Source organism: Pezoporus wallicus, unplaced genomic scaffold, assembly GCF_028554395.1.
Source record: "Pezoporus wallicus isolate ANWC-B61680 ecotype Strahan unplaced genomic scaffold, APGP_CSIRO_Pwel_v1 contig_11778, whole genome shotgun sequence".
Taxonomy (NCBI): domain Eukaryota; kingdom Metazoa; phylum Chordata; class Aves; order Psittaciformes; family Psittacidae; genus Pezoporus; species Pezoporus wallicus.
Genome location: NW_026642959.1, coordinates 58,601 through 81,408, shown reverse-complemented (window position 1 = coordinate 81,408; position 22,808 = coordinate 58,601). Strand labels below are relative to the sequence as shown.

General features: G+C 49.7%; 2 protein-coding genes and 1 pseudogene across 2 annotated transcripts; 2 read left to right on the top strand and 1 right to left on the bottom strand.

Annotated features, from left to right (window-relative positions):
• Window positions 1-1,520: 1,520 nt before the first annotated feature.
• Window positions 1,521-2,447, top strand: LOC130592240 (olfactory receptor-like protein COR4). The gene has a single exon (XM_057396447.1). The coding sequence runs from the start codon at window positions 1,521-1,523 to the stop codon at window positions 2,445-2,447; it is 927 nt and encodes a 308-aa protein (XP_057252430.1).
• A 7,883-nt stretch (window positions 2,448-10,330) lies between these two features.
• On the bottom strand, window positions 10,331-11,263 carry LOC130592241 (olfactory receptor 5G3-like). Its single transcript, XM_057396448.1, has one exon. It carries the CDS (start codon window positions 11,255-11,257, stop codon window positions 10,331-10,333), a length of 927 nt encoding a protein of 308 aa, XP_057252431.1. The 5' UTR covers window positions 11,258-11,263.
• A 5,340-nt stretch (window positions 11,264-16,603) lies between these two features.
• LOC130612023 (olfactory receptor 1013-like) lies at window positions 16,604-17,537 on the top strand (annotated as a pseudogene).
• Window positions 17,538-22,808: the final 5,271 nt, after the last annotated feature.

The window sequence follows — 22,808 nt, the reverse complement described above, 5'->3', positions numbered from 1 at the left end:
CTCATCTCCCTGCCATGATAATGTCAACCATGGCCCTTGTGAAGCTGTAACTGCCTCAGAAATGCTCCAAAAGTGGATGTCAAAGCTGGGCTTGTTCTGTGCTTTGCTCTAAGAGAGCCCAAAGCCCTGTTGCTTGCTCAAGCTGAGGTCATCTCCTCTGGGTACACTTCTCCTCCTCCAAACTAATCAGCACAGAGAAGAAATAATGACCTGCTGTGGGCTTTGTCACCTCCTGGGGCCCAAAGAGATTCACAGTCCCACATCCCCACATCACTTGAAATAGGAAGGGGGTTTGCTGATGCTGGTTCATTCCCAGGCTCCCTGCACAGCTCCAGGCACGTTCATCTTCACATCCATCTCCGGGAGCATGAGGAGGGCAGCAGAGACAGAGCTGAGATGTAAGTGAGGGGCAGCATCTTCCAGCCCATCTTTCTCCTGTGCTTCTCTCTTGCCAACAAGCAGCAGCTCCTGTCTTCATGTCCTGCCCTACTGCAGGGTCCTGGGCTTCTTGATGATGCTCTGGGCTTCCCAGGGAGCTGCTTGTGCTGTGTGCTCCCCATGCTGCTGCTGAGAAGGCAGGTTTGGAGATCACCCTGGTGGAGAGCACCCTCAGGAGGCTTCCTCACCTCTGAGCACAGATGTTTCCTGGGTGAGCACCAGAAGCTTCCCTGTACAGGACATTCAGGGTGCTCCCCATTGCTGAGATGAGGCAGCTCCAAAAGATGACTTTTTTCCCCCAAAACATGTGTGCAAGTAGGGATTTCTGAGCTCTGGGGTTTGCCCATTTCTATTGGAGACTCAAGGAACAGGTTAAAGAACCATGAAAAGGTTTTAGATGTGACAGAGTGTGTCAGGAGGGAGGGGAAACGGATATTAACCCCTGTGTAAGGTTGCATAGGAGCATTGTATGTTGGAAGAGACCTTAAATCTCACTCGGTTCCAACTGCCTGTGATGGCCAGGGACACCTTCCACTAGAGCAGGTTGCCCTGTCCAACCTGCACTTTCCATAGGTCAGGAATTCGTTCCAGTTAGGAAGAAACCCAAGCAGAGAGGGAAGAAGTGGGTGGTTGGGAAATGCCCACGAGAGGATGAGGGATTAACTGTGCACTGTGAAAGCACCACGTTTCTCTGTGTTCCAGGTTGAGCCGGATGGTCTCCAAGCCCCAAACTCAGCACTAAAGCAGGCGATGAGGTGCAGCACTAAGGTAAAGTTACTCAGGTGAGTGGAACCTCACCTTTCCACAGAGGTCATTGCTCAACATAAGGTGAGCCAGAGAAGCAGGCACCACGTTGTGCCATGGTGTTTAACTGCTTGAGCACCCCTTTGTTCTACCTGTGCTGGCACAGGACTTTCACCAACCTGTTCCTCATTGAGCTGTGCCTGAACTCTCCCTTTCCATCCTGCAGGACTGTCTCTGAGCAGCTCCCACCACACAGAGGCTTTTCCACCTGGGACATCCCTGCCTCTTGGAGAAGAAACCTCCAGCCAGGAGCTCACCCACAAAGCACCATCCAGCCCATGGCACAAAGCAATTGCACCCAAGTGACCCAGTTCAGCCTGACGGGGTTCACAGAGGACCCGGTGACTCAGCTCAACTTGTTCCTGCTCTTCCTGCTCACCTACCTTGTCACCATCATGGGCAACCTGGGCATCATCATCTTAATCCGGGCCAGTCCCCACCTCCACTCCCCCATGTATTATTTCCTGAGCAACCTGGCCTTTGTAGACCTTTGTTCTTCCACCATCATCACCCCTAAGATGTTGGTTGACTTGATGTCAGAGAAGAAGAGCATTGCTTATGCTGGCTGCGGGGCTCAGGTCTTCCTCTTTGATTTTTTGGGGGTAAGTGAAAGCTTTCTGCTGGTTTCGATGGCCTATGACCGTTACGTGGCCATTTGCCATCCCCTGCTGTACCCCCTTGTCATGTCCCCAAAGTGCTGTTTCCAGCTGGTGACTGGCTCGTACCTCATGGGGCTGACCAATGGTGTGGGACAGACCATCAGCATGTCCACCCTGTCCTTCTGCAGCTCCAGCACCATCGACCTCTTCTTCTGTGACATTTCCCCTCTCATCTCCCTCTCCACCTCTGACACCACCCTCAGCCACATCATCCTGACCACTGCAGCATCTCTCTTTGGTGTGTCCTGCATCCTGGTTATCCTGCTCTCCTACGTGGCCATCATCGCCACCATCCTGAGCATCAATTCAGCCGAGGGCAAGCGCAAAGCCTTCTCCACCTGCACCTCCCACCTCACCACTGTCGGCATCCTCTATGGGGCATCCTTTTTTATGTATTTATTCCCCAGATCTCACAGCTCAAGAGCAGCAGATAAATGGGCTGTGGTGATCTACACCATGGTGACTCCCATGCTGAACCCCTTGATCTACAGCCTGAGGAATGAGGAGGTGAAGGAGGCTTTGAGGAGACTCTTGAAAATAAAATGATCTTGAATTCTCCCAGTATAGGACCAGATAGAATTGAGATGTAGAGGGTAGATGCTCAGCTTTTGGTTAAGTATGGATAACATGTTGGGGGTCTTCTGCACCCAGCCTTATGTGATGCACTGCTTGATGTGACTGAGAATACAAATAATTTCATACTCTAAACTTTGATAAATATATTTAGTAGTCAATTTCACCTAATTGGTTAATTAATATTTTATTTCACCTAATGAAGACACAGGTATACAACTACAAGCGTGCACTTCTCTTCATCTTAGGATAACGGGGGGACCTTATTGCTCTCTACACCTTCCTGCCAGGAGGATGGAGCCAGGAGGGGCTGGGCTCTGCTCCCAAGGAACAAGGGATGGGACAAGAGGAAACGGCCTCAAGCTGCCCCAGGGCAGGTTTAGATGGAGCTGAGGAACAATTCCTGCCCCAGAGGGTGCTCAGGCATTGGAACAGGCTGCCCAGGGCAGGGCTGCAGGCACCGGCCCTGCAAGTGTTCACAAACCCTATAGACAAGGCCCTCAGTGCCATGGGTTAGGGGTGGCCTTGGCACTGCTGGGGAACGCTTGAACTTGATGAGCTTAAAGCTCTTTTCCTTTTTGCTCTCCCTTTTGCTTGGCAAATGAGAATAAACAGAGAGTGAATTCTACCGTTCCACTGGATCAAACTCCATTTCATGGCGGTGTTGTTAAATTCATTGAGGGCCTTAAGGAAAGGACAAAAACACCTTTAGCAAGAGAAATAGAGATGAGAGCAAATAAGTGTGATGCCATGCAGGCAGTATTTTCAGGTTTTGATTCACAAACCTCATTCAATGATTTCCAGCACCATTCACCTCATTTCATTTCAGACAGCAAAGAATTTAAGTGAAATATGGCACTTGTGTGACCTCTGGTATGAATGAAGGTGCTTTGAAAGTGTTTTAAGATGTGATAGTGATGAATCCCTAGCAAAGGGCAGAAACTGTAAAGGAGTCCCCATCCACTGCTCCTCACCTTTGCTTTTGAGCTCCCTGTTGGCAGCAATAAAAGCCATGATCTCCATGGCAGCCTGACCACAACAGAGCACAGGAGCTGTGGTGTTGCTCAGCATCCTTCAGACCTCCTACGTGGCAGCCCATGGCAGCCTGGAGCAATGGCATTGCCTGCCCTGATGTCTCTCCTGTTGCCTTCCTGCGCAGAGAGCTGATGGGTGATGGGCAAACACTGCATGCATAAACCACCCCAAAATACTCCAATGTGTGCGTTACCTCAGCCCATGGAGCTGCAGCCTCTGCCAGGACCATGGTGAAAACTGGAGCCATCGCTGAGCTTTAGGGCTATCCTAGACACACATAATAACCTAGGCTGGAGAGAGAAGCTCCATGGCTGGATTCAGTTAAGCCAGGATCAAAGTGTTTGCTGATTCCTTAACAACACACAACTCACAGGCACCCAGGGTCAATCAGCTGAATCCTGCTTTGTTCCCAAAGCTTCCTGATAATTCCCTGGTTATTATTTAACCCAGATGACTGCTGTTGTCCTCCTGAGTCTTGGGGACAAGCAGGGGCAGAGGTTTCACACCCTCCCTGGCCCCTATGTCAGTGTTTGGCTGCTTTTACAGTGGGGTTTTCTCTCTCCCTCTGTTTCTAACTGGAATTTCCCATGCTGCACATTCACAATAGGAAATCTCAGATTTACCCTCATCTGCAAGATAAAGCACATGGAGAACTTGCAGGAGGCATCAAGTCAAAAAGAATGGAACACCATTAATTCTTGCATGAATCCTTTCTCTGTCCCTGAAATCATTGAATCATGGAATGGGTTGGGTTGGAAGGGAGCTTAAAGCTCCTCCAGCTCCAACCCCAACCCCTTCCACTGGAGCAGCTTGCTCCAAGCCCCTGTGTCCAACCTGGCCTTGAGCACTGCCAGGGATGGGGCAGCCACAGCTTCTCTGGGCACCCTGTGCCAGCGCCTCAGCACCCTCCCAGAGAGCAACTTCTGCCCAAGAGCTCACCTCAATACCCCCTCTGTCATTTTACGTGACCAAACCTTGTGGTCTGGAGTTGAAATACCTGGAAATATCAGTTAATATTTCTTTAAAACCAGAAATAACACCAGAAATCATTTGCTGATATAAAACATGAGCTCAGATACCATCCGGTTTGATGCCAGCAGGGCAAAGCCACCACCTACCTTCTCCCTCTTGCTCTCTGAAGCCTGAAATTTTATTTTGATGTTTAATAACACTTAAGGAATAAAATATATTAATTTCAAGTAATGTTTATGCAACAATCGCTTTGGAGAACACCTTTCTTTCCGATGCACAGTTACTGTCAGGTCTCCATAGTCCGGCTGGGCCTCCTCCACCTGACATTCAATGTCCTTAAGTTAGCAGGAGCGCGGCGAACAGAGCGGATGGAGGCAGATTGTGCGGGCAGGCGAGCGGGATGGGGAGCACTCGGTGTGTGAGCAGGGCCCGGTGCGGGAGCTCTGCTCTGGCTGCCCCGGCGGTGGCTGCGTAGGCACCCAGACAGAGCCGATGAGAGGGGAGGGAGGCTGCAGTGCAGAGAGTGCCTGCACCGGTCTGGTGAGGGAATGGTGCGCAATGGGCAGGGCTGCACTCGGTGCTCCCTGGTGGAGGTCCTCCTGCAGCAGGGGCTGAGCTGCGGGATGCTGTTAATGGACTGCGAGATGTCAGGGAAGCTGAGAGGAGGCAGGAATGTTTTCTCCTGGCCCAAACTGTGCAGGGGCCTCGAGCTTCACCTCTGCCTCATGAAGGAAAGAAGGAGGCCGTTAAACCGGGAACCCGGGAATTAGTGACAAAAAACCCAACAAGGTAGGAAAAGAACAACCAAAAGCAAGGGGCTTCCCCCTAAATCCCCTGTCCCCAGGCAGAATCGCTTTGCTGTCCTGCAGGAGGCTCATGAGAAAGAAGCAGCCGGCTGATGCACTGCTAAAGAAGATCTCTGCTGGTGCTGCCAGGAAAAAGCGGCGGGTCGTAGCAGTAGGGGACTCTACACTGAAAGGGACAGAAGCACTCGTATGCTGTCCTGACCCCGTCTCAAGGGAGGTGTGTTGCCTACCAGGGGCATGGATCAGGGATGTGGCAGAGAGGCTGCCTGCTCTAGTAAGTCCCACGGACTATTACCCACTCCTGGTGATACATGTGGGTGCTACGGATATAGATAGTAGTAGCCTGGGGAACATAAAGAAGGACTACAGAGCCCTGGGGGAGGTGGTTAAGGGGCTCTGGAGCTCAGGTGGTCTTTTCATCAATTCTCCAGGGTACAGGGAAGGACCTAAAAAAAGCTAGGAGGATTAGCCAGGTTAATAAATGGTTAAAAGGGTGGTGTCATAGTCAGGGGTTTGGGTGCCTTGAACACGGGACCCAAGTTTGTAGGCCAGATCTAGTGGGGGCTGGTGGAGCTGGTCTGATAAAGAAGGGAAAGAGCAGTTTTGGTAGGAGGCTTGCCAGGCTGGTCAAGGAGGCTTTAAACCAGATGTGTTGGGGGAGGGGGGCATCGTTCCATCCCAACACACCCAGTCAGTGTCCAGCACCTAATAAATGCTCAGAGCAATGTAGAGATATTCCAGCCACTCCAGCCAATGAGCCGGCTTCAGTTGGAGCTCGGCTCAGATGCCTCTATACAAATGCCCGTAGCATGGGGAACAAACATGAGGAATTAGAGATGTGTGAACGTCTACGGGGGTATGATATAACAGGCATCGCAGAAACATGGTGGGATGGCTCCTATGACTGCAGTGTTGGGATGGAAGGTTACAGACTCTTTAGGAAAGACAGGCCTGGCAGGCGGGGAGTGGGGGGCTGCCCTTCATGTTAGGGGTAGGCTGGAGAGTGTGGAACTCTGTCTGGGAACAGGTGAGCAGTTAACAGAGAGTTTGTGGAACAACGGTACGGCCCGGCACAAGCACTCCAGGAGGTTCCTCGACTGTGTGGAAGACAACTTCCTTCTGCAAGTAATAGAGGAGTCAACACGGAGAGGTGCCATGCTTGACCTCGTGCTCACCAGCAGGGAAGGGCTCTTTGGAAATGTGACTCTCCAGAGCAGCCTTGGATGCAGCGATCATGACATGGTCGAATTTGAGATCCTCAGGACAGTGGGAAGAGCGTGCAGCAAGCTCACTGCCCTGCACTTCAAAAGAGCAGACTTTGGCCTCTTCAGGAACCTGCTTAGGAAGGTTCCATGGGATACAGCCCTAGAGGGCAGGGGGGCCCAAGACTGTTGGTTGATATTCAAGGATCACCTGCTGCAAGCTCAGGAGTGTTGCATCCCAACCAGAAGGAAGTGCAGGAGGTCCAGGAGACCTCCTTGGATGGATGAGGAGCTCCTGAGGAAAATTTAATTGAAAAAAGAGGCTTATAATAAGTGGAAGCAAGGACAGGTGGCATGGGAAGAGTACAGGGATGTTATCGGGGAAGCTAGGGACCACGTTAGGAAAGCTAAGGCCCAGTTAGAATTAAACTTAGCTAGAGGTATTAAAGATAACAGGAAGGGATTCTACAGGTACATAGCAAATAAAAAACAGACAAGGGAGAATGCAGGCCCCCTTAGGAAGCTCTCAGGAGAACTGGCTACACAGGATTTGGAGAAGGCTGAGGTTCTGAATGACTTCTTTGCCTCGGTCTTCACTGCCAAAGGCTCTGACCACACCACCCAAGTCTTGGAAGGCACATGCAGGGACTGTGAGAATGAAGACCTTGCGCCCACCGTAGGAGAGGAACTGGTTCAAGACCATCTTAAAAATGTGAACGTGCACAAGTCCGTGGGTCCTGATGAGATCCATCCGCGGGTCCTGAAGGAGCTGGAGAATGAAGTTGCGAAGCCGCTGGCCATCATATTTGAGAAATCCTGGCAGTCAGGTGAAGTTCCCCATGACTGGAAAAAGGGAAATATAACCCCCGTTTTCAAGAAGGGGAAAATGGATGACCCGGGGAATTACAGAGCAGTCAGTCTCACCTCTGAGCCTGGCAACATCTTGGAGCAGATTCTCCTGGAAGTCATGCTAAGGCACATGAAAATCAACAAGGTGCTTGGTGACAGCCAGCAGGGCTTCACTGAGGGGAAATCCTGCCTGACCAATGTGGTGGCCTTCTATGATGGGGCTACAGAACTGATGGACAGGGGTAGAGCAGTTGATGTCATCTACCTGGACTTGTGCAAAGCGTTCGACACTGTCCCACACGACATCCTTGTCTCTAAATTGGAGAGACATCAATTTGATGGATGGACCACTCGGTGGATAAAGAACTGGCTGGATGGCCGCACACAAAGAGTTGTGGTCAATGGCTCAATGTCCAGCTGGAGATGCATAACGAGTGGTGTCCCTCAGGGATCGGTGTTGGGACCGGTCTTGCTCAACATCTTCGTTGGTGACATGGACAGTGGGATTGAGTGCGCCCTCAGCAAGTTTGCCGATGACACCAAGCTGGGTGGTTCGGTTGATACCCTGGAGGGAAGGAATGCCATCCAGATTCAGAGCAGCCCAAGGAGAAAGACTTGAGGGTGTTGCCTGATGAGAAAATGAACATGAGCCGGCTTCAGTGTGCGCTTCTGGCCAGAAACCAACCGTGTCCTGGGCTGCATCCAAAGCAGCGTGACCAGCAGGTCCAAGGAGGTGATCCTGCCCCTCTGCTCTGCTCTTGTGAGACCTCACCTGGAGCATTGTGTGCAGTTCTGGGGTCCTCAACATAAAAAGGACATGGAACTGTTGGAACAAGTCCAGAGGAGGCCACGAGGATGCTCAGGGACTGGAGCACCTCCTGTATGAAGACAGGCTGAGGAAGTTGGGGCTGTTCAGCCTGGAGAACAGAAGGCTGCGGGGAGACCTCAGAGCAGCTACCAGTATCTGAAGGGGGCCTATAGGGATGCTGGGGAGGGACTCTTCATTAGGGACTGCAGTGACAGGACAAGGGGTAACGGGTTCAAACTGAAACAGGGGAAGTTTAGATTGGATCTAAGGAGGAAATTCTTTCCTGTGAGGGTGCTGAGGCACTGGAATGGGTTGCCCAGGGAGGTTGTGAATGCTCCATCCCTGGCAGTGTTCAAGGCCAGGTTGGACAGAGCCTTGGGTGCCATAGTTTAGTGTGAGGTGTCCCTGCCCATGGCAGGGGGGTTGGAACTGGAAGATGTTAAGGTCCTTTCCAAACCTAATTATTTTATGATTCTATGATTCTATGTGCTTTATCTTGCAGATGAGGGTAAATCTCAGATTTCCAATTGGGAATTTGCAGCATGGGAAATTCCAGTTAGAAACAGAGGGAGGGGGAAAACCCCACTGTAAAAGCAGCCAAACACTGACATAGGGGCCAGGGAGGGTGTGAAACCTCTGCCCCTGCTTGTCCCCAAGACTCAGGAGGACAACAGCAGTCATCTGGGTTAAATAATAACCAGGGAGTTATCAGGAAGCTTTGGGAACAAAGCAGGATTCAGCTGATTGACCCTGGGTGCCTGTGAGTTGTGTGTTGTTAAGGAATTAGCAAACCACATTGATCCTGGCTTGATTCAATTCAATCATGGAGCTTCTCTCTCCAGCCTAGGTTATTGCATGTCTCTAGGATAGCCCTAAAGCTCAGCCATGGCTCCAGGTTTCACCATGGTCCTGGCAGAGGCTGCAGCTCTATGGGCTGAGGTAATGCACACAGTGGAGTATTTTGGGGTGGTTTATGTATGCAATGTGTGTCCATCACCCATCAGCTCTCTGCGCAGGAAGGCAACAGGAGAGACATCAGGGCAGGCAATGCCATTGCTCCAGGCTGCCATGGGCTTACACACAGGAGGTCTGAAGGCTGCTGAGCAACACCACAGCTCCTGTGCTCTGTTGTGGTCAGGCTGCCATGGAGATCATGGCTTCTATTGCTGCCAACAGGAAGCTGGAAACCAAAGATGTGGAGCAGTGGACAGGGGTCCCTTGATAGTATCTTCCATTTGGAGGAGATTCATCACTATCACATCTTAAAATGCTTTCAAAGCACCTTCATTCATACCAGAGGTCACACAAGTACCATAGTTCACTTAAATTCTTTGCTGTCTGAAATGAAATGAGGTGAATGGTGCTGGAAATCTTTTAATGAGGTTTGTACATCAAAACGTAATACTACTCCCTGCATGGCATCACACTTATTTGCTCTTATTTCTATTTGTCTTGATAAAGGTGTTTTTTCTTAAGGCCCTCAATGAATTTACCAACACTGTCTAGAAATGGAGTTTGATCCAGTGGAACGGTAGAATTCACTCTCTGTTTATTCTCATTTGCCAAGCAAAAGGGAGAGCAAAAAGGAAAAGAGCTTTAAGTTCATGCAGTCCAAGTGTTCCCTTGCCCTGTCAAGGCCATCCCAAACCCATGACACTGAGACCTCCTCTATAGATTTTGTGAGCACGTGCAGGGCCGGTGCCTGCAGCCCTGCCCTGGGCAGCCTGTTCCAATGCCTGAGCACCCTCTGGGGCAGGAATTGTTCCTCAGCTCCATCTAAACCTGCCCTGGGGCAGCTTGAGGCCGTTTCCTCTTGTCCCATCCCTTGTTCCTTGGGAGCAGAGCCCAGCCCCTCCTGGCTCCATCCTCCTGTCAGGCAGGCGTAGAGGGCAGTAAGGTCCCCCTTACCCTAAGATGAAGAGAAGCGCACGCTTGTAGTTATCTACTTGTGTCTTCATTAGGTGAAATAAATGACTAATTAACCAATTAGGTGAAATTAACTACTAAATATATTTATCAAAGTTTAGAGTATGAAATTATTTGTATTCTCAGTCACATCAAGCAGTGCATCACATAAGGCTGGGTGCAGAAGACCCCCAACATGTTATCCATACTTAACCAAAAGCTGAGCATCTACCCTCCACATCTCCATTCTATCTGGTCCTATACTGGGAGAATTCAGGATCATTTTATTTTCAAGAGTCCCCTCAAAGCTTCCTTCACCTCCTTATTCCTCAGGCTGTAGATCAAGGGGTTCAGCATGGGAGTCACCACGGTGTAGATCACCACAGCCCATTTATCTGCTGCTCTTGAGCTGTGAGAGCTGGGGAATAAATACATAAAAAACCATGCCCCATAGAGGATGCTGACAGTGGTGAGGTGGGAGGTGCAGGTGGAGAAGGCTTTGCGCTTGCCCTCGGCTGAATTGATGCTCAGGATGGTGGCGATGATGGCCACGTAGGAGAGCAGGATAACCAGGATGCAGGACACACCAAAGAGAGATGCTGCAGTGGTCAGGATGATGTGGCTGAGGGTGGGGTCAGAGGTGGAGAGCGAGATGAGAGCAGAAATGTCACAGAAGAAGAGGTCGATGGTGCTGGAGCTGCAGAAGGACAGGGTGGACATGCTGATGGTCTGTCCCACACCATTGGTCAGCCCCATGAGGTACGAGCCAGTCACCAGCTGGGAACAGCACTTTGGGGACATGACAAGGGGGTACAGCAGGGGATGGCAAATGGCCACGTAACGGTCATAGGCCATTGCAGCCAGCAGAAAGCTTTCACTTATCCCAAAAAGCTGAAAGAGGAAGACCTGAGCCACGCAGCCAGCATAAGCAATGCTCTTCTTCTCTGACATCAAGTCAAGCAACATCTTGGGGTTGACAATGGTGGAAAGCCAGAGGTCTACAAAGGCCAGGTTGCTCAGGAAATAATACATGGGGGAGTGGAGGTGGGGGCTGGCCCTGGTTAAGATGATGATGCCCAGGTTGCCCATGATGGTGACAAGGTAGGTGAGCAGGAAGAGCAGGAACAAGTAGACCTGAGTCACCGGGTCCTCTGTGAACCCTGCCAGGCTGAACTCGGTCACTTGGGTGCAGTTGCTTTGTGCCATGGGCTGGATGGTGCTTTGTGGGTGAGCTCCTGGCTGGAGGTTTCTTCTCCAAGAGGCAGGGATGTCCCAGGTGGAAAAGCCTCTGTGTGGTGGGAGCTGCTCAGAGACAGTCCTGCAGGATGGAAAGGGAGAGTTCAGGCACAGCTCAATGAGGAACAGGTTGGTGAAAGTCCTGTGCCAGCACAGGTAGAACAAAGGGGTGCTCAAGCAGTTAAACACCATGGCACAACGCGGTGCCTGCTCCTCTGGCTCACCTTGAGATGTTGAGCAATGACCTCTGTGGAAAGGTGAGGTTCCACTCACCTGAGTAACTTTACCTTAGTGCTGCACCTCATCGTCTGCATTCGTCCTGAGCCTGGGGCTTGGAGACCATCCGGCTCAACCTGGAACACAGAGAAACGTGGTGCTTTCACAGTGCAGAGCTGATCCCTCATCCTCTCATGGGCATTTTCTAACCACCCGCTCCTTCCCTCTCTGCTTGGGTTTCTTCCTAACTGGAACAAATTCCTGACCTATGGAAAGTGCAGGTTGGACAGGGCAACCTGCTCTAGTGGAAGGTGTCCCTGGCCATCACAGGGGCTTGCAACTGGGTGAGATTTAAGGTCTCTTCCAACACAAGCCATACAATGCTCCTATGCAACCTTACACAGGGGTTAATATCCGTTTCCCCTCCCTCCTGACACACTCTGTCACATCTAAAACCTTTTCATGGTTCTTTAACCTGTTCCTTGAGTCTCCAATAGAAATGGGCAAACCCCAGAGCTCAGAAATCCCTACTTGCACACATGTTTTGGGGGAAAAAAGTCATCTTTTGGCGCTGCCTCATCTCAGCAATGGGGAGCACCCTGAATGTCCTGTACAGGGAAGCTTCTGGTGCTCACCCAGGAAACATCTGTGCTCAGAGGTGAGGAAGCCTCCTGAGGGTGCTCTCCACCAGGGTGATCTCCAAACCTGCCTTCTCAGCAGCAGCATGGGGAGCACACAGCACAAGCAGCTCCCTGGGAAGCCCAGAGCATCATCAAGAAGCCCAGGACCCTGCAGTAGGGCAGGACATGAAGACAGGAGCTGCTGCTTGTTGGCAAGAGAGAAGCACAGGAGAAAGATGGGCTGGAAGATGCTGCCCCTCACTTACATCTCAGCTCTGTCTCTGCTGCCCTCCTCATGCTCTCGGAGATGGATGTGAAGATGAACGTGCCTGGAGCTGTGCAGGGAGCCTGGGAATGAACCAGCATCAGCAAACCCCCTTCCTATTTCAAGTGATGTGGGGATGTGGGACTGTGAATCTCTTTGGGCCCCAGGAGGTGACAAAGCCCAAAGCAGGTCATTATCTCTTCTCTGGGTTCATTAGTTTGGAGGAGAAGAAATATACCCAGAGGAGATGACCTCAGCTTGAGCAATCAACAGGGCTTTGGGCTCCCTTAGAGCAAGGCACAGAACAAGCCCAGCTTTGACATCCACTTTTGGAGCATTTCTGAGGCAGTTACAGCTTCACAAGGGCCATGGTTGACATTATCGTGGCAGGGAGAGCAGGGGAACCTCGCCAATGGGAGCTGGTACCAGTGTCCATCAGCAATGTCAGGCATCATGTGCAACGAACCGGCTTTAAACCCATCTTCAATTCCTTGTACTCAAACCATAGCTCACAAGTTTGACTTGCAGATAGCCAAGAGAAGATCGTGGTGACCTTGCTAATAGCAAGGTAAATGCTGTCCTCTACTTCTTGTCCATGCAAACATCAATGCTCACATCACCCAAGGCACCAGGCTGGTCAGGTGTGACTTTTCCTTGGTACCTCTGTGCTGGCTGCTCATGGTCACCCTCCTGTCCTTCCTCTGCCTGGAGAGGCCTTCCTGGGGAATTTGGATGTTAACCTCAGTGGGCCTGAGGCAGCCCCAGTCCTTGTGCTCTCCCCGATGATGACGTTCACCTTCTTCCACCCATCGTGCTGGAAGCACAAGAGACAAAGGAGAGCCTGAGGAAGCAGTGCCAGAAAGTGGAAGGAAGGAGATGGGGAAGAACAGTGAGGAGTGTGGTAAAGGACTGAAATGGGCAGCACCAGGGGAAAAGGGCCCTTCTGAAGGGTGCTTTAGGGTTGCCCCTGTCACTGGTGACTCTGATGGATGCTCCCAAACCCATCACAGAATCCCAGCCTGGTTTGTGTTGCAAGGGACCTTAAAGCTCCTCCAGCTCCAACCCCTGCCACGGGCAGGGACCCCTTCCACTGGAGCAGCTTGCTCCAAGCCCCTGTGGCCAACCTGCCCTTGAGCACTGCCAGGGATGGGGCAGCCACAGCTTCTCTGGGCACCCTGTGCCAGCGCCTCAGCACCCTCACAGGGAAGAGCTTCTGCCTAAGAGCTCAGCTCAGTCTCCCCTCGGGCAGGTTCAAGCCATTCCCCTTGGCCTGTCCCTACATCCCTTGTCCCAAGCCCCTCTCCAGGTTCCCTGCAGCCCCTTCAGGCACTGGAGCTGCTCTCAGGTCTCCCCTTCAGGATCCTTCTCTTGTCCAGGCTGCCCCAGCCCAGCTCTCTCAGCCTCCTCCAGAGCAGAGCTGCTCCAGCCCTCGCAGCTTCTCACCAAAGCTCTACCTCATCCCACATTCACAGCTCACTTACACACAATGATGTGCCCAGCTTTCCAGCACAGTTTATGTCTAAAAAGCCAAGAGCAACATTTTCTGGCAGATATCTAAGGTAGGGAAAGCATCATCAGCTTGAAGCACCAGGGAGTCTGCCTGGTTGTGTCTGGGTTATTGGTTTTAATCATTCTCATTCCATTCACTAAACCTCAGTCACTCAGGAGTGATTCAAAAACACAGTCTGTGCTCGAATGTGCCATGACACCAAACCCCTCCAGTGAATTTTAACGAAAAGGGATGCAGAAACCAAAACCTACCCAAAAAATAAAATACTATTGGGTCTGTGTGGTTTCTTTCCCTAAATAGATCCATTTTGGGTCCATAACCCCCAAGAAGTTGTCCTGAGAATCAGAAAAGGCACCCAGACAAATGCATAAGAAAATGCTCATCAGCTGCACTTGAAGCTTCATTTCATTCCACTCCAATCTGTATCATTTCAACACTGACTTGATGAGCACTCAGTTGCCTAAAAGGGGATGAAATGAATCATTCCGTGGCTTTAGCATGTGATGCACAGGCTGGTGCCAGTCATTGTGGTCAGTCCAATGGATTGGGATGGGATTTCTCCTGCAGGACTCCAGGAAGAAATGTCAAAATCCAATCAGAAAGAACATTTGGGGTTGCTCTGCTTGGGTTTTTCTTTGACAGATCATTTATAACTAACTCGGTGCTTATATTGAGCATACCAGCTAAATCTGAGCATGGTTTAGCTGAATGTTGTCGTCTACAGGCTTGGTTCTTCATCTGACCCTTCTCACCCTATTGTTGCCAGGTCCTCTAAGAAGCAATTCACCTCCTCCGAAACAACCACCCTAAATAGCTGAACTGAGTACTACCCAGAAATTCCCACTTCTCACTGTGGACTGCAGAGCTCAAGTTATTCCCTGCACCAGGACAAAGGGGTGTCATAGAATCATGGAATGGTTTGGGTTGGAAAAGACCTGAAAGCCCAACCCCCTGCCATGGGCAGGGATGCCTCACACTACACCAAGTCACCCAAGACTCTGTCCAGCCTGGTGCCTGTTGACTTCACCTTGATAATCCCCATGCTGAGAGCCCAGATCCACATCTGCAGGCGCACAGAGCTGAAGGATGTTCTGGGGAAGACTCCAAGGATGAGTTCTTGTTTCCTCCTACATTCAGGCTGGTAAAAAGGTATAATCAGCTCAATGTAAAGAACATGGATGTTCTTGAGATTGCACCTTTGTTCTGCAGCTGCAGTGATGGAAACAGTGAGCACGTAACATGGAGAGCTATGAAAGCTCTGAAATGGTCTTTCTTGGTGCAGGGAGTAACTGAGGCCATCTCTGGGGGATGCACGGCTGTGCAGCAACACTTCACTGGGGGCAAAGGACACACTGAGTATCTGCTTCAGCGCCCTGGTACCTAAGGAGATACAGAATGAAGCAATGGATAAATATCCCCAACCACACACCACAGGCAATGCTGGGACAGGAGAGGCCATACCTGCTTGCTTTGCCCTGGGAGATGAGCTGCTGTGGGGCTGTCACACAGAGATCTTCAGCGTGCTTTTGTCCTTGTGGTCTCTAAACTTGTGATTCTACATTGGACCCTCATGGTGGTGATATGCTCTAGCCGAAGGCTCCATGGGACACATGGGATCTTGCTGGATAAGACCGTGAGCGAGTATTCTCAGGTAAAAAGGGTCAACAAGGGGTACAGAATCATATTAGCCAAGAAGGTAAATCTTCCAGGGGATTCATCTCTCTTTTCTTTGTCTCCTCATCTCTCTGCCCACCCCTTGTGGTACCTGATGACAAACATCAGAATCAACATATGAGGCCAGATAAGAAAACCATCAAGCCCATTGAGGAGCATCCAGCACGAGAGGCAATTGAGAGAGGGTCCTTCAAGGCTGGAGCATAGATGAAGTTGCAAAGAAGCAGCAAGCCACAGCTCATTTTCTGGTCTTCCTATGGAAGAGTCTATCACTTCCATTGGCTACAGAAGAGCTGAAGTCATTCATTTTTAGGCTGGCAATGTTGGGTGAGATGAATTCCAGCTTCTGGGCCTGCACTCAGCTGTGCAAACACACACTAGCGCTGAATAACTGCTGCTTTCAATAATGTGCCTAAAACCAGAGGTCCTAATATACATACATACACTTGTAATTAAGGCTTTTAGGTGCACCTCCAACCCTTCAGTGCTTGCTCATGCAAAAGAGAAAACTCAATGAGACAATGCTTTTAGTGGTAGGACTGATGACAATGAATCTAATCAAACTGTGTTGGGCTGTAGCACATGGTGACCCTACATACATTTGTCTTCAGCCTCTACCTCCAGTTCCGCCACATGAAATTCAAATTAAAGAGTCTTAATATATGAGCAATTTCATGTGACACTGAGACTGAGATTTCCCATTCACAGAAGTTCGGGAATGCAAGGAAGGGTTCAAGGCCAACTTGGATGAGACTTGGAGCAATCTGCTCTAGTAGGTGCCCCTCTCGTGGACAGGGGGTTGGAACCGGATGAGCTTTAAGGTTGTTTCCAAGCCATTCCGTCATTCTCCGTAGAAGAGCACAACCAAAATCAGCACAACAGATCTTCTCAATACAAAATTTACTCTGCTTTTCTCTTTTGTGTGTGCAGCTGTGTTTTGGGACAGAGAGCAATGCCAGCACCATGGAAGCCCTTCGCTTAACCCAGGATCAAGACCCCACACTGCAGCTATGAAATACCCACTGGGATCCATGTCTCCAGATCCATGGAAGAGGAACCACAGTTCAATCACCAGCTTCATCCTCCTGGGGCTCACCACTGACCCAAAGCTGCAGCTTCTCTTGTTCATGGTGCTTACCTTAGCCTCCATCAACACCCTCATGAGCAACATCACCCTCATAGTGGTGATATGCCGCAGCTCACGCCTCCATACCCCAATGGACTTTTTCACTGGCAATTTGTCCTTCCTGGACCTCTGGTATTCCTCTGTCTACACCCCCAAGATCCTTCTGAACCACAACTCTGAGGACAAGAGCACCCCATTTGCTGGGTGTGCTGCTCAGTTCTTTGTCTCCGGTGGCTTGGCCTGCACCGAGAGCTACCTGCTGGCAGCCATGGCCTATGACAGGTACGTGGCCATCTCCAACCCACTGCTCCATGCTGCTGCCATGACCAAGAAGCTCTGCATAGGGCTGGTGGTCACCTCCTACCTCAGCGGCTTTGCCAACTCTACCCTCATTGCCAGCTACACGTTCACCCTCAGCTTTTGCGACTCCAACGTCATCGATGGCTTCCTCTGCGACCTGCTCCACTGGTGAAGCTCTCCTGGGATGTGACAGAGTTCCCAGTCCCTCCTCTACTTCATACTTCATCCTGACCTTCAACATCATCCTCAAGTCCTACGTCTCCATCCCGGTTGTTATCCTGAGGATGTGCTCAGCCGAGGGGCAGGGCAAAGCCTTCTCCACCTCTGCCACCCACCTCACCACCACCACCCTTTACTATGCCTCCATCCTCTTCATTTACACTCAGCCCAGCTCCTCCTATGTGCTGGAGAGGGACAAGGTGGTCTCTGTGCTTTACACAGTGGTGACTCCCATGCTGAACCCCTTCGTCTACAGCGTGAGGAGCCAGGAGGTGAAGGAGGCACTGAAGACTCTGCTGAAGAGACAGACAGCTTCCTAACAGAAGGAACCCAGGGGTTATGTCCCTAATGATGCACACAGCAAGAAGTGCACAGACCTTGTCTTGCTTGCGTCTTACTTTGTCACTTTTCACAGTCCATGCAGGACCATAAGCTCTCCTGATCCTGAAGTGCTTCATGGTGGACATGAGGTGTCACTGTGCAGACAGACCTCCTCTCATTCCCACCTCTCCCCATATACAACTGATATTTGCTATAAAATGAGATTATAGCAGTAGCTGAGTTGGTTGCACATCACCTTCACACTGTGCTTCATCTGAATTAAACATTCATTACTTATGCTCAAATCAGTAGCTCAGCTAAAGCTCCATGTGTCAGAGAATCATAGACTGCTTTGGGTTCGAAAGTACCTTAAGATCACCCAGTCCCAACCCCTTCCACTGGAGCAGCTTGCTCCAAGCCCCTGTGTCCAACCTGACCATGTACACTGCCAGGGGTGGAGCATTTACCACTTACTTGGGCAACCAGAAGTCATGAATTATCGTGTGCCTGTTCCTGAGCTGTCCCAGTTGTATCTTCATGATGCTGTATTGAACCACACAGACACAATTCCACAGTCCTAGACTATTATCCCAATGAAACATACACATGAGCATGGGTAGAGCAGATCAGATTGCATGAACCAATGTCAACAAGCACACAGGCATCTGGGTTTGAGTTCAGTTGCCTGAACATTGACTATTAACACCCTGGAGATGCTCCTGGGGCTCCCTCTGAGCTTTCAGATGTGGCTCCAGAACGACCCAACCCTTCTGAAGGCTGCATGATGTACATGCCAAGTGCAAGCCAGTGACCTGGGCCCTTCAGGACAGAGGAAATAGCACCACATTTCTATATGAGGGCAACCGAACCAGACCTGGGGCATTTCACTGCATCTGTCTCCTTCCCTGCAACTTAAGTGGTACTTTCCACCACCACTTACAGGAAAACATGCAAAAAAAAGGTGGTTTCTTAGTTCTTACATTATCTTCATTTTTTTCCCTTTATAAAGTTTTAGTCCAACTGAAAGGAAAACTAAAATATTTTAAGGGAGGAGGGATTAGGAGATCTGAAGGAGTTTCATCTTCAAATTTAGATACTTAAAAGTTGAGTCATTCAATCAGAGTTTTGTGTCTCCATCTGTGCTCAGTGAAGGTGTGTTTCTGTATCTCTAGTATTTGTACAGATAAAGAGCAGCTTCAAGAGTTCAAGTTTGAAGACACTCACACACACACACGCACACACACACAGAGCATTCTCCCCTCCCTGTGTTTCCATCCCCATCAGAGGCTGGGGTCAGGCTGCATGAACTGGGCTCCTTTTAGACTCATTGAATCAACCAGGTTGGAAAAGCCCTTCAAGCTCATCCAGTCCAACCACTGCCCAGCCCTGTTAAGGCCATCCCTAACCCATGGCAATGAGGGCCTCGTCTCCACAGTGTGTGAACACTTGCAGGGATGATGACTACAGCCCTGCCCTGGGCAGCCTGTTCCAATGCCTGAGCACCCTCTGGGGCAGGAATTGTTCCTCAGCTCCATCTAAACCTGCCCTGGGGCAGCTTGAGGCCGTTTCCTCTTGTCCTGTCTCTTGGATTAAAACAAACTGCAAACAGGTTTGAGGGGGGCAGCTGATCTAGTTTGACCTCCAGGAGGCCTTCACATCCTGACGGGAATTAGATTAATGCAGACAAAGCTATTCTGGGATGCACATACCATGGAGAGAGGGTGCACGGTACAAGTGCTTCTGATGTTCGGACCTGCTCTGGACCACATCCACCCTCACCAGCTGCCCTAGGATGGGATAAAACATCCTCTTATTTCTATCCATTCTAGAAGGGACCTGACTGTCTCATAACTAGACAATGAATTTTAGATGTTGAGTCAGGTGACCCCATTCCCATGCTTATTCTCCAATCCCAAATCCATAATGGTAGGAAAACCACATTTATGAAAGCCAGTCAGGCATGGAGGATGGATGTAGGGGACTTCAACTTGCCTCACAGCTTAAAAGACACAAATAAATCCATCCAAAGGCAACTAATAACAAGAAATTCAATGTATGAAGTGTCCTTGAGGAGGTTGAAAAGTGAAGAGAAATGCAATGAGCTTCCCCAGCTCCCTTTATTAGGGGTCAAAAGCAGGAAGGGACAAAGCACCCCATTAGCAAGAACCACATGATCTGCACATGTCATGAAGACAGGGATGTGTCCTTAAAGAGAGAGTAGGACCAAGCATGCATGGGCACAGAAAGCCCTCCAGCAGGCCCGAGATCCAGGCTTTCACAATACAAGCAGTCACAGCTATTTCCATCACAAGTGATGCTGCTCACTTTGCCAAAGCAAGAAGTGGTCCTTGGGGACCAAGGACCCTTCCAGGAGTCACCAGCTTTAACAAGACCTTCTGGGGTTTACCAAGGAAGTTTCCTCATCACCACAAAAGTTTCTCAGAAGACTTGGATGTGACTTCCCTCATTCTTCATAACAAGCCATCAGAGATTAATTAGCTGGGGATAACAAGAAAGAAACTTTCTTCTTTGTTAACAGCAAAGTTCACTTCTACAGCTGCCTTGTTGACAGAGATGGCTCATGCCCAAAGCAAAGGAGTTGGAGGGTCAGTGTGTTGGCATGTTTTGGCATTAAGGACAATTTCATGGGCCTGGATCATGGAAACCCAGCCTGGTTTGTGTTGGAAGGGACCTTAAAGCTCCTCCAGCTCCAGCCCCTGCATCCAAAAAAAGCCATTCCCCTTGTCCTGACCCTACAGGCCCTTCTCCAAAGCCACTCTCCAGCTTTCTTTCAGCCCCTTCAGGCCCAGCCAGGTTTATGGAGAATAGCTTCTATCTCATTGCTCTGAAAAGAGCAAACCAACACTCGTATTTCCTAGAGGAATAATTTCCTATCCATCGATGCAGAATAGACACCCCTCATCAGGAAGTTAATATCTGCTATTACCAACCTTCATAAGAGAAAATGCACAGCCAGGACACTGCCTACATTCATTTTGTATTCCTATTCTGTCCAGGAAATGTTTTATGGATGCTGAGCACTGAGGCCTTGATGCATTGGAAATTACTGATCAATAGAACTGATAGCAGACAGATTAAATAGGGATTGCAGCAACCTGCTCTAGTGGAAGGTGTCCCTGTCTGCGGCAGGGAGCTGGAATTTCAGGAGCTTTAAGCTCCCTTCCAACCCAACCCAAACCATTCCATGGTTGTATGAAAAGCTGCTTTCACCTCCTCACTTTTGAGTGGGGTTTCTCAAGGACCCCAACACATCAGCACAGTGAGCTGATGCTTCCCATTAGGCTTAAACTGACTCTTCAGGCCACGGCCTCTGTCTGCTCTGAACACAACCCACATTGTAGCTGTGTCTGCCCAGCACCCTTCACTGCAAGGGCAGAGAACCATCCACTTTTTCCAGAAGAAACCCCTGATATGGATGTTTAAAATAGATCCAAGCTGAATCAAAGCCCCCACATGCATCCTTGTCTCCATAAGGGGAACCTTCTGTGACTAATTCAGATGTGGAAACCTACCATTACATACTATCACTCCTTTGACCTTTGACTCAACCCTCAAACCCTGGAATGAGAAATCATGAGTAAGCTGCAGCTGGGATGGAAAATAAGCTTGGCCTGGATGGACAAAGATAAGGAAATGAAGAAGAGATAGGGTAGTTCTGGACAACACTGAGAGTCTTTGGGCCATGAAACAAGTTGGGCACGTCGGCATACAACATATGGCCAGAAGCGTGGAGCATCTGTGTCATCAGCTCCAGATGGCATCCAAGGAAAAGCCAACACTGCCCAGACAGTGCCTTGAAAGGCTGTTCCTGCACCAAGTTGGGTGACTGCTTATCACAGGGGATGAAATTTCACCTTGCTCCTACGTCAGCATGGTGGCAGCTTCCCATGGAGCAGGCCCATCCAGAAGAGCAAAATGCCCAGCTACATCCTACAGAAGAAAAAAAGCACATTTCCTATGAGGAAAGAAGTAGATGGGCACATGAAGCTGAGAGCTGGTCTGCATAAGGTTCCCCACCACCATGCTGATGGAGATGAGTAAAACAGGCACAAAGAGCAGCTTCTACACACTGGGGAAGCCCAAGAGGACAAACGTGGTCACACTCAAGTGCTTTCCTCCAGCCACTCTCTGGGCAGCAGGAGACAAAGAAACATGGGAAGAGGTTGAATCACTTCTCCCAGCTCATAGGGGCACACAGTGCATGAGGTTAATGCAGGATTTGGGGTTTCCTTTAGGACTGCACCCAATTCCTGGGAGATAAAACCATGATGGTTGAAGGTCCTAAATAATATATTAAAAATAATACCTTGATAAAATAATAGGCAATAGTTCCTATATGGAAAAAAAATAATCTTAACGCTTAAATCCTAAAGCTCTGGCTGGCCTGCTAGGGGAAGAATTGGTCCTGCAAAACATAAGCATCTTCTCATGAGCAACCAAATTCTTTTTAACAAGGAGGCTTGTTTGGGATGATTTCTTTCCTGTTTGGGAGGGTTCTTATTTAAGGACAAGTAAATACAGCAATATCATGCCTTAATCTGCCACATGGATTAGTGTTGCATTAAATAGATAAGAAATCAAATTCTGACTCTGTAGTGGTGTTTGAGTTGATTAAGGTGAGACCAGAATCCCTGAATGCAATTCCATGTACTTGTAGCTTCAAGGGAAAAACCAGCCGCTTCTCATCTGAATTATTCTTGCATATATTTCTTCCTCTTGCTTATATTTAAAGAACATGTGTGTATATATGAGTGCACACGAGACGACCTTAAAATACGCATATTGCCTGTTGAGAAATGAGCATTCCTCCCCCTTCCCCTACCACTTCCTTCTTTCCATCAGCCCCTTTTCAAGCAAGATGACCATCTCTTCAGCACAATTCATCTTCTCCCTCTACCCTTCCCAAAGCAGCTTTTACTTCCCCATTCCCCAGCCTGGGCTCAGATGTTCATTGCACAAAGTCCCTTGACTCACCCCCAGTGCTCTTCTCATGTTGCTGGTGGGTGCCTTTGCTGCAAGGACACATTGATGGCTCATTTCAACTCAGTGGACACCACAACCACCTTGTCCCTCTCTGATAAACTGCCCCCCCCCAAGCCTGTCTTGGTTCTTAGAGCACCTCTTCCACATGGGCAGGACTCAGCATTTTCCCTTTTTGAAGTCTGATTCCACCTGCCCATTTTGGACCCAAATTTTGCATTGGAAATGCTATTTTACATTATATGCCTCGAGATGGCTCTTTGGCACTT

Coding starts and splice junctions, on each gene's coding strand:
- LOC130592240 (XM_057396447.1), top strand. CDS start 1,521: ATGGCACAAAGCAATTGCACCCAAGTGACCCAGTTCAGCCTGACGGGG.
- LOC130592241 (XM_057396448.1), bottom strand. CDS start 11,257: ATGGCACAAAGCAACTGCACCCAAGTGACCGAGTTCAGCCTGGCAGGG.